At 31.3% G+C, this 15,411-nt stretch overlaps 2 protein-coding genes across 2 annotated transcripts; one reads left to right on the forward strand and one right to left on the reverse strand.

Annotated features, from left to right (window-relative positions):
* Positions 1-7,784: 7,784 nt before the first annotated feature.
* Positions 7,785-13,816, forward strand: LOC111420700 (uncharacterized). Its single transcript, XM_071200379.1, has 2 exons — positions 7,785-7,862; positions 12,267-13,816. The coding sequence occupies exons 1-2, from the start codon at positions 7,785-7,787 to the stop codon at positions 13,272-13,274; spliced, it is 1,086 nt and encodes a 361-aa protein (XP_071056480.1). The 3' UTR covers positions 13,275-13,816.
* Positions 13,817-14,451: 635 nt separating this feature from the next.
* LOC111420698 (mitochondrial ribosomal protein L14) lies at positions 14,452-15,150 on the reverse strand. The gene is made up of 2 exons (XM_023053737.2): positions 14,867-15,150; positions 14,452-14,805 (listed from the first exon to the last, which is right to left on the reverse strand). The coding sequence occupies exons 1-2, from the start codon at positions 15,072-15,074 to the stop codon at positions 14,552-14,554; spliced, it is 462 nt and encodes a 153-aa protein (XP_022909505.1). The 5' UTR covers positions 15,075-15,150; the 3' UTR covers positions 14,452-14,551.
* Positions 15,151-15,411: the final 261 nt, after the last annotated feature.

The raw sequence follows: 15,411 nt of genomic DNA on the forward strand, positions 1-15,411 counted from the left end.
CTTAATCTTTCAAAAATTTCAATTAGTCTGTCGCTATGGTCCCTTAAATTATTTGCATAAACAACCACATCGTCCAAATAAATGAAACACTTAATTCCGTGTAAACCGCTTAATACAGTGTTCATAAGACGTTGGAATGTCGCAGGAGCCCCTTTTAATCCGAATGGCATACGATTATAGACAAAATGTCCGTTTGTCGTACTAAACGCGGTTTTTATTTTGTCTTTCTCGTCCATTGGGACTTGGTGAAAACCGTTAGCTAAATCTAATGTTGTGAAATAATGAGCATTTCCTAATTGGTCTAAAATATCAGTTATATTGGGTAATGGGAATGCGTCTGCTCCTATAGTAATTTCATTAATTTTTCTAAAATCTACGCATATACGAAATTTAGATTCGTTTGAATCAGATTTCTTCTGAACTACTAGCAATGGACTATTCCACGGACTACATGAAGGTGAGATAATACCGTCTTGTAACATTTGATTAGTTTGTTCCTTTATTTCTTCTCGATGTTTAAATGGTAATCTATAAGGTTTAATATTAATGGGTCCCTTAGACGGATCGGTTGGTATACTATGTGTAACTGTTTTAGTGCAGGACAGTTTATCGCCCTCTACATAAAATATGTCACTAAAATTATCGCAAATCTCCAACAAAGTATCCGATTCTTCTGAATTCAAATGATCTATTTTCAGAGCAGTTCTTAATTTATTTAAACGCTCAAGATGATTAATATTAGTTGTTTCTATAAAATTGAAATCATTAGAACTAACGGGTTCGACGTTAACCCTCGGCGTAGGAATTGTTATGGGTTTATTTGAGATGTTCAGAATACTAACAAAACACCTTCTGTTTTCTACTTTAGTTAAAGTTGATCCTATGTAAAGTTCTTCAGAAATTTGCTTTGCCTTTACTATTCCTTCGATATCAGAAGTGTTTGTTAATGCGGAAATTATTTTTTCACATCTTGCCGGAATAATCGTAATTATTTTGGAGGGTAAAATTGGTAAATAGTTGTTGTCAAAATATACAATTTCTTTTTCGTAATCTATCTTGGCTTTATGTTTCTGAAGGAAATCACGACCTAAAAGTCCATCGTTTTTTATTGGAATGTTATCAGGGATAATGTGGAATTCATGATTTAAAATTTTATTTTTTAACTTAATTGAGATAGTAGAAATTCCCAAGGTATAAATTGGTTGTTCACTAATGCCTTTTAATTGTAAAACTGAGTCTTTATTTATTTTAAAATCATATGCTAACTTACTTATTTTTAAAAGAGAGACATCAGCTCCGGTATCAAGTAAAAGTTGAACACAAGAACTTTGAAAATTCGGGGATTCTATCTCGATTATATCTAATTGTGTTTGGTCGTTTGAAAGTGAAACTGACTTGGACGAACTTGGGGTGATTTTATTTATGGTTTTCAGTATATCTGGAGAATGCAAAAATGGATTATTCTTATTTGTTGAACAGCTATTGTTAACTACCATACTCGGCTGTTCGCGATTATGGGTTAATGCTCGTTTCCCGAAACATTTTCTTGGGACTGTAACGGTACGGAACGGCTTGTAGGAGACAACGTAGGCAGATTTTGCCGTTGAACTGTTTGAATTTGACCACTAAAAGGATTATTAAAATTTTGGTTTACTTGGGGTTGACTGAAATGATTATTTTCTCTACTAAAATTATTCGGTTGCCCTTGGTTATAATGATATCCAGAATAATTTTGTTGATTATAATTATTATGCCTTGTATTTGAATCATTTGGGTTGTTGGAAAAAAATTGCTGTCTTGAATTATTCTGATTATTGTATCGAAAAGAATAATTTCGTTGGTCTGGATAGCTCTGATTAGGATAATTTTGTTGTGAATGTCTAGGGTTATTTGAAAATTGATAGTTTGTGGAACCATTTGACGAATGGAACCTATTATTGCCTCGGTTGTGTTGAAATCTAAAATTATAACTTTTTTGTTGAGGGGAAAAATGAAATGAATTTGAGTGACTATTTTGTACTTGGCCTTGTTCATAATTTTGAAGTTGTCTGCACTGTGATGTTAAGTGATTTGTTCTGTGACAAAACATACATGATATTTGGTTTTGACTCAATTGATTTTGAAAATTATTTTTTTGAAGGAAACTAATATTTCGTGAATTTTGATTAAATTTGTAATTTTCGTTTTGCTCAAGCCCCATTTCTATTGCTATCGAAATTGCCCTATCTAAATCTTTTGTATTTTCCGCTATTATTCGTAATTGGACCTTTTCGTCGTGCAACCCTTTTCTAAAATTTGTTACTAATATGCTGTTAACATTGTCGATTAGTACTTTTGCTTCACCGGATCCATAATTTGACATGCAAGTTTCTTTATATTTGTTAAATAAATTCTGAATGCGTTTTCCGTAATCTTTAATGTTTTCTTTGTAATTTTGTTTGATATTCATTAATAAGTTTAAAAAATGTGTAGGGGGTCGTTTATCAGTAAATTGTTCTAACAAAAAATCTTTTATGTCGTCCCAATTCAAAAATTCTTGAGACTGGGTCACTTCTTGTGCTTTCCCTTTTAATTTTGTTGCAAAAATTAGTTCTGCTAAATTATCTTTTTCTGTTTCTTTTACTACGTTCATCATAGCATCACAACTTTTTAAGAAAAAATTCAATGAATTTGTGTCACCATACCCATCGAATACTTCGATTTGGTTTAAAACATCTATAGCATCTTTACGATTATCTGGTTGTTGAGCCATATTTATTAAAATATAATTATATTAAATAATTTGAAAAAAAAAAAAATTTTTTATTCTACTTATTTATTTGCAGTTTCCCTTGAATTTAATTATTATTATTATTTTTTATTTTTCCTTCTCTTTTTTTTTTTTAAATCTAATACCTAATAAACCTAACCCTTAAAGGACTTGCAAGGAAAAGTAGTGTCACACAAGAAACAATGCAAGTGACTTACATATACATGATCAATTCTGCACCACGTCTAGGCCTTGCTCCACCTGGATGCGTGTATCTGCAGATCCTTGAATAACGTCTGTCCACTTCTGATGAAACGTCTGCTGCGTACTGGCGCTCCTTCAGTCCGATATCAGGTGTTTCCCGTGCTGATTTCTCCAGGAGGTCTTGATGCGTCTCCGCGCTCCTTCAATACCTTCTTTTCTTTTCCTTGTTTCCCCCAGGACGTCGTTGGTAGTAAACCGAAAGTTTACCGCTGCCACCAATGTTGTGTACCGCCGCCACCGATGTTGTATATTCTTACGATGTAACGTCGATATTTACGACTATATTTATTTCTTCGTTGTGAAGGGCAATTTATTAAATTAAACAACTTTCTTCTGTTCTTAATTTTAGTTAAATTTTATTTAAGAGACGACGATGACGACCGGTAACAATTTGTTCTAAAACTAACTGATCAACTAGATCTAATAGAGGCGACTAACTTAATGTGACTCGACTTTTCGACCGCTCTTAGTGAAGTGCCTTTTCGGCTTAACCCCCCTGTTCCTAGTGAACTCTGTTTTCACAGCAGTGCTTCCCACGCAAAATATCATATAACTAAGTATGTTTCCATCTGTTTCTTGATATACGCAGAGACAAGGAGAATTAGGGGTTGTTCCCATCTGGTTCCGTCCCCTGATATATTTATTATTCACACATGTCTCTGGTGGTTATTTGGTTTTTAGTTACAGAATCATTACTTTTGATACCTACATTATTATATTGTAAACTTATTATATTCCTATTATTATAAAGATAAATACTACGTGAGCAGCACTACGTAAACGGGTGGTACCACAACACTTTAATATAATAATAGTTTTAAAAAACTAAAAAAATATGGAATTATCTGACCATCCTAATTTTCTAAAAATCACAAGTTTCACCTTTCTCTTTCAACTTATAATAGTAAAACATAAGTTGCGATTTAAAGTGTATTTTATTTTGTATAAACTAAGTAATAATAAACTAAACTAACAAATAAAACAATAACTATTCGATCAGTATTACTATATTAGTACAATAACTTATTCTAAGGTTACATCACTTTCCTCATTTATAAACATATATGCACATTTGTGCATTTCTTTCAGTAGCTTCTTCAACTTGTACGGATTTTTTTCGTAAGTCATTAAATAATATCCAATTGGCATTGTTGGGCACCAATGCTGGGTACTGTCCTACATCATTCAAAGATTGAGTACCTTCGTAACTGATGATACCTGCAGGGATATAGAATTTGTTGTGGAGTAACAAATTGCGTGCGTAATCACTCAATTTTGTTTTATTGTTCTCTCCATTCGTTGTTTCTATAAACAGACCACATTTTTTTGCAATTGTTACTTAGAGTTTGCATGTAGTTTTCTATTACTTGCTTTAGCTGTGCATAGCAAAATATTGTTACGATGTCAATATCGATTGGTAAAATTATGTTTTTATGGAAAGTAACGTTTAAACTATTATTGCAGTTTTTAGTCCTACAATAACTAAATTGTTCTTTAAACAGTTGTGTGCAAAGAAACGCAATATTTGAAATAGCATTCATTATTATTACGCCGGCAATTTTCTGGCTTCCAAAAGAATTTATTCCTGTTAATAGTTCAGTTCTTTTTTTATATGTTGCTTTACTAGAACCGGTTTTTAAAAATAATTTTAGGAAACTAAAGCAATCTGTGCAAACATTCTCAACATGATTTCTAAATGAATTGTGTGTACGGGCAAATGCTAAACTATGAAATATGCTGTCGAATCCGCAGGTATTTTGAACAATATATTTTTTATTTTTTATTGAAATAGATATTAATGAAACTTACTTATGAACTTATGAAAGAATTACTAACTGAAACTTCCAAAAATTTTAATTTTCAAAGAGTAAAGTGTTCTTTATAGAGTTGTTTTAGTGAAAATATTAGCTGTTCCAGATTGCTTAGGTATAATAAGTATATATTTGTGGAACTGGAATTATGGAACTGAAAATAGAAAAACTATGGTCACAGCAATCAACTAGACATTTTGGCAGCCCAACCTACTTTTGTTAGTTTAGTTTATTTATTAATTTATTACTTAGTTTTGCAAAATAAAATACACTTTACATCGCAACTTATGTTTTATTATTATAACTTTAAAGAGAAAGGTGATTTTTAGTCCGACATCACAACAACTCAAATTTAAGGGTTTTCTAGTGAAAATAACAGCTGTTCTGAATTGTTTTAATTGTTGTAAGTACTAATTTTTAATATGAAACTTTAAAAGAACTAAAGCCGCAGTGATTAAATAAACATTTTAAGTACCTAGAACAACAAGAACAATTTAGAGCAACAAAAAATATGTGATTTTGCAAAATTAATGTCCATGTTAAACGTAAAACACATCTAGAACAATTTGAATCGGCAAAGATTGAGTTATTTTAGATTGTTCTATGTTTTTTAAATCTTATTGTGTAATATAAAACCGCTGACACAATAATTACTGACTGAAACTTCCAAAAACTTCCAAAAACTAATTTTCAAAGAGTAAAGTGCTCTTTAGAAAGTTGTTCTAGTGAAAATAATAGCTGTTCCAGATTGCGTTAGCTATAATAAGTATATATTTGTAATATGGAATTGATAATAGAAAAACTATGGTCACAGCAATCAACTAGACATTTCGGCGGCCAAACCTATTTTTAGTTATAACTTCATAATGCTGTATCCCATAATTTTGATTTTCTAGAACAATAACTAGAACAACTAGAACAACCCAGAACAACAAAGAAAATTTGATTTTCCCAAAAGTGGGGGGCTAGTCAAAAAACCTGTTTTTTCGGTTTTCTCGCGGAGTTTTTATTTTTTCGATTTGCCGCTTTGGAACAATGTAGAACAACTCTAGAACAATCTAGAACAACAATAAAAAATTTAAAAATCAAAAAATGGGGGGCTAACTTCCCGCACTCGACCTATATGGCAATTATTCAAAAATTATTTCCTGTTGTTAAGTAGTCAACAATCAACAAAACAATATGAGTTTTTCGAATAAGTGTGATACGGCATTGATTTTAAACATCAGAGAAAGCCTTAAAATCTTAAATAAAAAGTAAAAAAAGTCCAGGTCCGTATTCAAAAAACAACAAGTTCATAAAGGTCCAAGAAAATTTCAACATAACAAATGAAATTTATCTAAGCAGGAGTTTTCTTAATAAAATTAGCCCTGAAAAAGTGTTTTAAGAGTTTGAGCATTTTCATGAATTGCAGGGTATTTTTGGAAATTCATCTTTTTAGTTTTCTCAAAATATGTACCCTAACCTAAAAACCCAAACTGGTAGAATCACAAAGTAAACGGCATTCCATTACAAATTACAAACAAGAAGAACTGTCTGTTATTTACTATCTCCTCCAGCGGTTTTCGGTATCGTATTACGTTCCCTACGAATTTCGGACACTCTGTATTATTTGACATTAATATTATTGTATTACCCAGATTTCTAAATTAGACCAACATTAAGTGTGGTTTTGAATTATTTTAATTTCAGAAAGGTTGAAGAATATGAGTTACAAACATCAAAGTGGTAGTGCGAAGCGTAAAAAGGCATTACTAAGGGAAAATGAAAAAGAAAAACAAAAAAACGCAATGTTGGCATTCCTTAGAAAGGAGCCAGAAAATCAGCAAGATCTCCCGGAATCACCATTAGAAGATGCTGAAGATGAGGAAATGGATACTCTAACCAGCAATTCCATTGAGGTACAAGAACACGAACACGCTGACGATGATGATAGCGTTATAGTAAGTGACTTATTGGAAATTGATCCAGAAACCTGTCAACATAGTGAAGCTCCACTATTTCCTTGTGATCTAGCAGACTGGCCTCAACCTCAAAATATAACTTCGAAATTTCAAGAATATTTCCTTAGAAACAGACCTGACCAAAATATTGACAAAATAAGTGGGTGTCTAAAACAAATGGACGGTAAAAAATCTAGATGCTTACAAAGTTCAACCTTCTATAAATTTGAAATGGCGAAAAAGCCCTTTGTGAGTGGTTGGTTTACAGTCCCAAATCGGGCTGTGTTTATTGTTATGTATGCAAACTTTTTTCAAAAATAGGTGTAAACCTTAGTGCCGATGGCTACACTGACTGGAAAAATGCGACTCAGTACTTCAAGAACCATTTTATGGTTCCACCACTAAGCTTTTTACAAAGGGAAATGGTAACTATTTAGGCTCGTTGGAATTTCTTAGCGAATTTGACCCGTTTTTAGTCAGCCACCTTCAGAAATATGGTTACATTGGAAGTGGGCATGTTAATTATCTTTCTTCAACCATTTGTAATGAGTTCATTCAACTTCTTGCAAATGATAGTAGAGCTTATTAGTAGAGCTAAATGAAGATGTAAACCAAAAAGAATCTACCAGAAGAGAAGCTGGAGATTTACTTTACAAAATGAATACATTTGAATTTGCTTTGATGACAGTAATTTGGAAAAGACTCCTAGACAGAATAAACTCTACCAGTAAATCACTACAAGTTAATCATGCCAATCTAACTGTAGCTTGTACACTATATAGTGGATTGATTGAATTTGTCAAGAATTTTAGGAGAGAACAGTTTGATGAAATTGAAGAAGAAGCCAAAAAAATTCAGCCAAATAATAGTGTTTACAAGGATGAGATTTCAAGAGTTCGTAAGAGGAAACAGTGCTTTGATGAAGGCCCTGCAGAAGACATTACTTTAAGCGGTGCTAAGAACTTTAAAATAAATACTTTTTTTCCTATATGTGACAAGTTGGTTTTTGAATTAAAAATGAAAATGCAAGCGTATGATTGTGTAAATGAGATTTTCGGTGTATTTTTTGCCGAATCCTCAGATGAAAAATTTAATGTAAGTTTAGAATATATTAAAAAATATTACAATATGGATGTGGATGCCACTGACGATTTAAAGGATGAAATTGTACAATTTAAAGCACTTTGTAGATTAAATGATATTTCCTCTAAAGACCCTCAGGAAATGTTAAAATTTTTAATTGATAACAATATTTTGTCAACCTTCTCTAACGTTGAGGTATTGTTGCGTATATATTTAACTATTCCTATTAGTAACGCATCCGGCGAAAGATCATTTTCTACGTTAAAACGGGTAAAATCCTATCTAAGAAACTCATTAAACGAAGAAAATGCTTCATCGTTGGCTATCCTTAACGTAGAAAACGATATTCTCGATAGATTAGAGACCAATTCTATCATACAGAAGTTTTCTGAAATGAAAATTCGTAAAAAAAAATAATTAGGTAGGTAGTTGTTTCTTTTCATTAAGTAGGTATTATTTATTTTGTTCGTTGTTCTTTGGATCGAAGTTTTATTTTTTGTTGTTGTTTTGTTAATTTTAGATTTTGCTTTTTGTACTTTATGTTTTTGTTTAATAAATGTTTGTATTGATTTTTCTAGATTTTTTTATCATAAACCTAAGGTGCCCAAGGTAAGCAAAAAAATTCTTATTGAAAAGTCGTATATGAGACATTGGGGCGTGGGGGCTCGAAATTTTGCTTGGGCCTTGGGGCCCAACTGAATCAAAAATAGGCCCTGTGTAGTGTCCTACATCACTCAAAGAGTGAGTACCTTCGTAGCTGATGATACTTGCGAGGATATAGACTTTGTTCTGGAATTGTAAATTGTGGTGGTAATGGAGTGCGGGAAGTTGGCTCCCAATTTTTAAATTTTTTCATTGTTGTTCTAGATTGTTCTAGAGTTGTTCTACATTGTTCCAAAGCGGTAAATAGCAAAAATGAAAACTCTGCGAGAAAAACCAAAAAAACGTTTTTTTACTAACTACCCATTTTTGGAAAAGTCAGATTTTCTTTCTTGTTCTGGGTTGTTCTAGTTATTGTTCTAGAAAATCAAAATTATGGGATACAGCATTACGAAGTTATAACTAAAAATAGGTTGGGCTGCCAAAATGTCTAGTTGATTGCTGTGACCATAGTTTTTCTATTTTCAGTTCCATATCACAAATATATAGGTATTTATTATACCTAAGCAATCTGGAACAGCTAATATTTTCACTAGAACAACTCTATAAAGAACACTTTACTCTTTGAAAATTAAAGTTTTTGGAAGTTTCCGTTAGTAATTCTTTCATAAGTTCATAAAGTTTAGTTTATTTATTAATTTATTACTTACTTTATACAAAATAAAATACACTTTAAATCGCAACTTATGTTTTACTATTACAAGTTTAAAGAGAATGGTGAAACTTATGATTTTTAGAAAATTAGGATTGTCAGATTATCCCATATTTTTTTAGTTTTTTAAAACTAAGTATTATTATATTAAAGGTTGGGTTCACTGATTCAACAAAACCTGTCCGATATCACAACTCAAATTTAAGGTTTTTCTAGTGAAAATAACAGCTGTTCTGAATTGTTTTAATTGTTGTAAGTACTAATTTTTAATATGAAACTTTATAAGAACTAAAGCCGCAGTGATTAAATAAACATTTTAAGTACCTAGAACAACAAGAATAATTTAGAGCAACAAAAAATATGTGATTTTGTAATTATTTTTAGTTATAACTTCGTAATGCTGTATCCCATAATTTTCATTTTCTAGAACAATAACTAGAACAATTAGAACAACCCAGAACAACAAAGAAAATTTGATATTTCCAAAAATGGGGGGCTAGTCAAAAAACCCGTTTTTTCGGTTTTCTCGCGGAGTTTTTATTTTTTCGATTTGCCGCTTTGGAACAATGTAGAACAATTCTAGAACAATCTAGAACAACAATAAAAAATTTAAAAATCAAAAAATGGGGGCTAACTTCCCGCACTCTGGACCATCGTTCATTGGAGAAGGATGCAGTGATGCCAGATCTACCGAATTTTCGGTAGATCTACCGAATTCCAATTAAATCTACCGATCTACCGATTTGAAGGATGGATCTACCGAAAAATTACGGTGTAGATTTATGATTATTGTAATTAGGTATAAAGATCTCTTCAGATACATATCTGTTATCACAGTTCTCTTAATAATGTTCCTTATTCAAACCTTTTTTGAACTTCAATATTGATACACTTTTTGTAGTAACCTGTAATTAAGATCTTGCGTATAGGTCCCTGTACTATACTTTCCAAGCTAGTTGTCTACACTGTGGTACAGCATAATGCCGGGGAATTTTTTGATTGGTGCCGCCGCACCGCGCCGCCAACGGGGACTTTTTTGATAGTTAATTTCAAAGAGCAGTGTAGTTATTTGGTATTCCTTCCACAATCTTTAGGCGGTCAGACGTGTCTCTATTAAACTGTTAATCCAAACATTGAAAATAATGAGTGATAGTGATAGTGGTGGTGAGGGTACTAGTACCGGTGCAATAAAAAAAAGAAAATATGCACAACATTACAAAAATATATGGGAAGGAATTCCAGATTTCAAAGGGTGGCTAACAAAAAGTAACAAAGGTACAGACTATGCTAAATGTAAAACCTGTGACAAAGACATTAACATAATTAGTGGAAAAGATGCTCTTAACAAACACGCACTAGGAAAATTTCATCAACAAAAAATTAAATTGCTTTCTAAGCAGAAAACACTACAAGAATTTGCGACAGCAGGACTTCCCTCCCAAATTCAATTAGAAAATAAAATCAAAGAAGGTAAGTTTAAAATGACTTTGTGTAACAGAAATATAATTCTTTTCTTTTTCTTAGGGGAAATACGGTTAAGTGCATTTGTAGTCGAACGCAATATTCCCTTCGCTGTAATGGACCATTTAATAAAATTATTTCCGAAAATTTGCGATGACTCAAAAATTGCCAAAGGGCTGACATGTGGAAGAACAAAGACCACAGCCCATAGATTAAATATATAAATATACTAATATAGATGGTGGGTTCCCCACCTTAAAATGAAACGCTGTTTTTAGTTCAGACTACCCTCATTTAGCGCTAGTAGCGCGGTAGCATTTTACCCGGGAATTTTAAAAATCTTTAGAATTAGGTTTTTGGTTTGTTTTAAAACCATGCATGATAAAATTTTACAGAAACAAATTCACTATAAGCAAAAATTGTTAATTTTGTTTATAGAGAATTTGTTTCTGCAAAATTTCAACATACACAATTTTAAAACGAAATTTTGTTAAGTCAAAAACAATTTTAAGTTAAAAAATATATTAAAATAGAAACAAAAAAATAAAATAAACTAAATTAAGAAACAAAATGATGAAATAAAAATTACAAAAAAGAAAGTAAAATTAAGTAGGTAATTAAAAATAACATATATAAAAAACATTAAATTTGTAATTGTTTAACTTCAGCAATTTTTCGTTTTTTTGCACTTTTTTAAAGCTTTAATGTTTAGAGGATCGTGAACATTTCTCTTGTCATAACTTTTCAAGATAGCGTTTATGTTTTTCACCCACATATGTACAATTAAATTTCGGATTTTCCATTTTTGATAAATAAAAAATGAATTTCTTTTTAATAGAACGCTGGTTAGCTATTTTCGGTAACTTGTTATGTATTATTTTGGTGCCTTCTGAAAATAACACCTGTAGCTTATCGCTTGGCTGCAACAGCGCCTGTGGGGTATAGGCACGCTCCTCTATAAGTATTCCATGACTACTTCTTTGTGATATAAAATCATTACGGCATGTGTTACATTTCACTCTTTGTAATATTTTTCGAGCCATGTAGCCAGAAATGTATGCGTATGTATTCGCAACAATTTCGCTTTGGTTGACTACATCTTCGCCTGTATCTTCACCTTCATCTTCATTCATGTCTTCATGTTCTTCAATGGATGTTATAGAATTTGACGATAATACAGAAGAAGCAAATGATTTTGCTAATAGTATTCAAACAACAGATCGAACACGATTAAACAATTTTAGATATTTAAACACGCCTAAAATTTTTTAAATTCGTTTTCAGGTAGTTTTTTTCCACGAAGTTTTCACAATGTCCTTACTCCACTATTTCGTTTAAATCTTTTGTTCTTTATTTGGTTTTTCTACATGCAAAAAATAACTTGTTATAAATTATTTTGTAAATAATATTAATTTATTTTACTTACTCAATTCGGAATGCCCTCAGTTCTTTAATTAATCTTAATACTAATAACACTAATCTCCTTTCAATAATTCCGACACGCCACAAATAAGTCACTTTTAGGTTAGTTTTACACTCAAAATTTTACAAATTTTTTTTGATTTTATACTTCCTATGATGACGTTTTGATTTGATGCGTATGTGTGAGTATTTGTACGTATGTGTGCGTAAAGTGGCGGTAGTTTGAACTAAATTTATGGTTAACGCATGCGCATACGAAATTAACACAGCATGCCACAGCCATCGTAAAAAATGTTTTAGGGCAACAAAGTTTTGACGATTTATGTGCTCATCTTCGCCAAAACAAATTTTCACTGATAGTAGATGAGTCAACGGATCGGACAACCACAAAACATCTGTGCTTAGTAATAAGATATTTGACGAGTAAGGGCGTCAAAGATAATTTTCTGGGTTTGATACCACTTTCCGCCGCAGATGCCAATACTTTATATAATAACATTATTGTTTTCTTTAAAAAAATTGACGTATCTTTAAAAGATAATTTAATAGGATTTGCGGCAGATGGTGCAAATGTTATGATGGGGCAGCACCTTTCTGTCATGAGTCTCTTTAAGAAAGACATTACCTGTTTATACGTAATGAAGTGCATATGTGATTTGTTCCACTTATGTGCTTCTTATGCATGTCAAAAATTGCCCAGATTTATTGAAGATCTGACTCGGGATATTTATAATTACTTCGCGTCTAGTTCAAAAAGAATCAGTGATTTTAAAGAATTTCAAGAATTCTATGAAGTTAAATTGCATAAGATTTTACAGCCCTCTCAAAGGAGATGGCTGTCAGTACACTTTGTGGTACGTAGAATTTTAGAACAATTCGGGGCTTTGCAATTATTTTTCACCGATGCGGTAAGCAAAAAAGATCTTTTAGCAGCTGAAAATATATTACATAAATTAAATGATCCGACTACAAAGTTGTTTCTTCAATTTCTGGATTTTGTAGTACCGTTCTTTAATAGTTTGAACCGAGAGATGCAAGCCGAAAGACCAAAACTTCATTTATTGTATCGTAACATTTGTAACATTCTAAAAGCCATTTTCGATTGTTTTATTAAACGTGAGTATTTATTATCCACATCTCTTGAAAATGTAGAATATAATAATCCAAGAAACTATATGCCACTTGAAGATATTTACGTTGGAGGAAATGTGTTGAAAATTATATCATAAACAAATTTAAGCCAGCAGCAATTACACTTTTTTAGGTTGCGTTGTTTAGAATTCTATATTGAGGGCTGTAACCAAATAATAAAAAGATTTCCGTTAAAGAATAATCCTCTGAAAAAATTTAATTTTCTAGACCCTTTGGAGGTAAAGTCGGGTTCAATTCCATCTATATCAGATGTAGCTATTTTATTTCCCAACCTAATTGATGAAAGCATGCTACAACCTCTGGATAACGAATGGCGTCTTTTACGAAATAATAATGAAATCCTAGCCTTTCCGGATGACGTTTTCTTATTCTGGAATGAAGTTACCAAAATTGACATTCATCCGCAAACGTTGAAAGGGTGTTTTCCCAAATAAATCTCATGAAAACAAACCAAAGAAATAAACTAGACGCTGACACTATTTCGGCATTACTACACACCAAAAGTTACATTGGTGAGAATAACTGCCACGATTTTATTGTAGAAAAGAAGATCATACAAAGTATGACATCCCATAATTTGTATAAAAATACTTAAGCAGTAAAAATAAATTAGAGTTTTTTTGTATTCTGTTTTATTTAATAAACATATATATATATATATATATATATATATACTTATAACTGAGTTTTATTTATATTACTTATAAAAAAATTTTGCATGAATACAAATTTAAATCTACCGAATTTTCTCGAAATCTACCGAAAAATTACGAGCTGATCTACCGAATGTCGCTGCAAACTATCTGGCAACACTGAAAGAATGTGTTGTATCAACTCGGAATGGCGAAAGATATTGGATGTTTCTCTTTTTAATTAACGCAAATTCTTTTGATACTAATCTTCTAATCTTCAATCTATCTTCTTTCTTCTGAAACACACTTTTGTCTTAAAAATAGCGGTTGAGCACTCAAAATTGCAAATGATTGATAAACAGGTTGTTTACTGGCTTTTAAATATATTTAAAACTAATTATAAGATTACTAGCTTTAAGGGATCTTTACAACTTAATTAACTTTGGGGTGAATGTAGATATGATTAACACCCAATGTAGGAGTCAGCTCATACCACCTATACTCAAACTACAAATTTTTCAAAGTTTATGTATCAATGTAATATAGATTTATTATTATTTGTTATTAGTAAAGATATATTGAATTTGGAACTATATCTATGGATGAGTTATACACTCTAATGTAAATTACATATTTTTATTTAAAAAAATTCACAAAAAATAGATGTTCATGTTAACAATTTTAATGTTTTAATATCCTATAATGATAATTTACACAATTTTCTAAACATAACTAGAAGCAATTGATAATATTTTTGTATAATCAGCTCCTTTCACTTGAGTTTTTTCTTTCAAAATAGTTCTAAGAACAGTTGGAATGGGTACATGAATCCTTGTTCCCAGTGGCGTCCCATTATCATCAATAAGAACTACATTATTACTATCAAATTTAGGAACTCTTGTTTTTTGATTTTGCTTCAAACCCACCAATACTCCTTTTTTCTTCTCACCTTTGATAGCCAACAGCACCTTATCGCCTTGAAAACAAACTCATTTTCAATTAAATAAATCGTTTTATGTACTTCATTAGAACTTTACCAATCATTCCAATTCCGGTTTTATTATAAACATGAATTATTTTCGGTGGTTTTCCCTCAGCCATAGCCCTTTTACCTATTTCACTGTTATCAACAACTCTTAACCTCGTTAATAATTGTACTTCGTTTAAACATGATGATACATGAATATTTCTTGAGATAATCCTTAATAAAGGTGTTAAAATTTGTTTTTGTTGATTAAGAAACATATTTGGCTATTTATAATAAAAATATTGAATTAATTTTGAGGTTAAATGTCACAGTGAGTTTAGTTGGACTTAAAAATGATAAAGAAGATTTCTGTAATGACAAACATAATGAGTGATGAGGATTGAGAAGTAAAAGTTTGTATTCTTGACGAAAGAGGGTACTAAATACATATTTTTTAATTTTCTTAATTCGTAATACCGGGTGTTTAGTTAAATTTGTATTAGAGAAGTATGTAATAAGGTTTTCAAGTTAACAGTGTGCCTTAGAAATTCAGTTATTCTAAAATATTATCGCATATTTGTACCATAACTGTACCGCTTTAGGGATTTCAGTATT

The sequence above is a fragment of the Onthophagus taurus genome, chromosome 11 (genome assembly GCF_036711975.1).
Source record: "Onthophagus taurus isolate NC chromosome 11, IU_Otau_3.0, whole genome shotgun sequence".
In the NCBI taxonomy this organism is placed as follows: domain Eukaryota; kingdom Metazoa; phylum Arthropoda; class Insecta; order Coleoptera; family Scarabaeidae; genus Onthophagus; species Onthophagus taurus.